The 747-nt window shown below is 47.5% G+C and overlaps 1 protein-coding gene across 1 annotated transcript; it reads right to left on the reverse strand.

The window, feature by feature from the left end:
* Positions 1-21: 21 nt before the first annotated feature.
* LOC116379777 (histone H3-like) lies at positions 22-324 on the reverse strand (the record flags this gene model as incomplete). The annotated part of the gene is made up of 1 exon (XM_031841739.1): positions 22-324. A coding segment is annotated over exon 1 (303 nt), but the record flags the coding sequence as incomplete, so codon positions are not given.
* Between the last annotated feature and the right edge of the window lie 423 nt (positions 325-747).

Consider the following 747-nt stretch of genomic DNA (forward strand, 5'->3'; position numbering starts at 1 on the left):
GGTGTCCTCGAACAGACCGACCAGGTAAGCCTCGCTGGACTCCTGCAAAGCCATGACGGCGGAGCTCTGGAAGCGCAGGTCGGTCTTAAAGTCCTGAGCGATCTCCCTCACCAGGCGCTGGAAGGGCAGCTTGCGGATCAGCAGCTCGGTAGACTTCTGGTAGCGACGGATCTCCCTCAGAGCCACGGTACCGGGCCTGTAACGGTGGGGCTTCTTCACTCCGCCGGTGGCCGGGGCGCTCTTACGGGCAGCTTTGGTCGCCAGCTGCTTCCTGGGAGCTTTTCCTCCGGTCGACTTACGGGCGGTCTGCTTGGTTCTGGCCATCTTGAGTCTTCTTCTCTTCACTCAAGAAAAGTAGTTGTGTTTTCTAAACGACAGCGTCTCGTTTATATAGACGGAGCCGGCGTGCCGGCACCGCTGATTGGTTCAATAATATGCGCGTGACACTGCAGCTCAGCAATTGGATAAAAGAAAATTCAAAGTTCCCGCTCAGTTATCTTGTGTTCAAATGTGTTCAGCTTTTGAGTAATAACAATAATTAAGATAATTTACAGATAAAATACGATTTATAATACCTTTATGCTATTATTGCACAGATGCCATTTTTAAATGTGTACATAGACAGAAAATGGATTGTACAGCCTTCTATAGCAGGCTGAGGACTTTAAATCGGCTTATACACACACAACACTGAAATGCAAAAAGATAAAGAATAAACACTGTTATATAGATGTAAATAATTACTCG

Source organism: Anarrhichthys ocellatus, unplaced genomic scaffold (genome assembly GCF_004355925.1).
Source record: "Anarrhichthys ocellatus isolate YVR2014 unplaced genomic scaffold, GSC_Weel_1.0 scaffold5169, whole genome shotgun sequence".
In the NCBI taxonomy this organism is placed as follows: Eukaryota; Metazoa; Chordata; class Actinopteri; order Perciformes; family Anarhichadidae; genus Anarrhichthys; species Anarrhichthys ocellatus.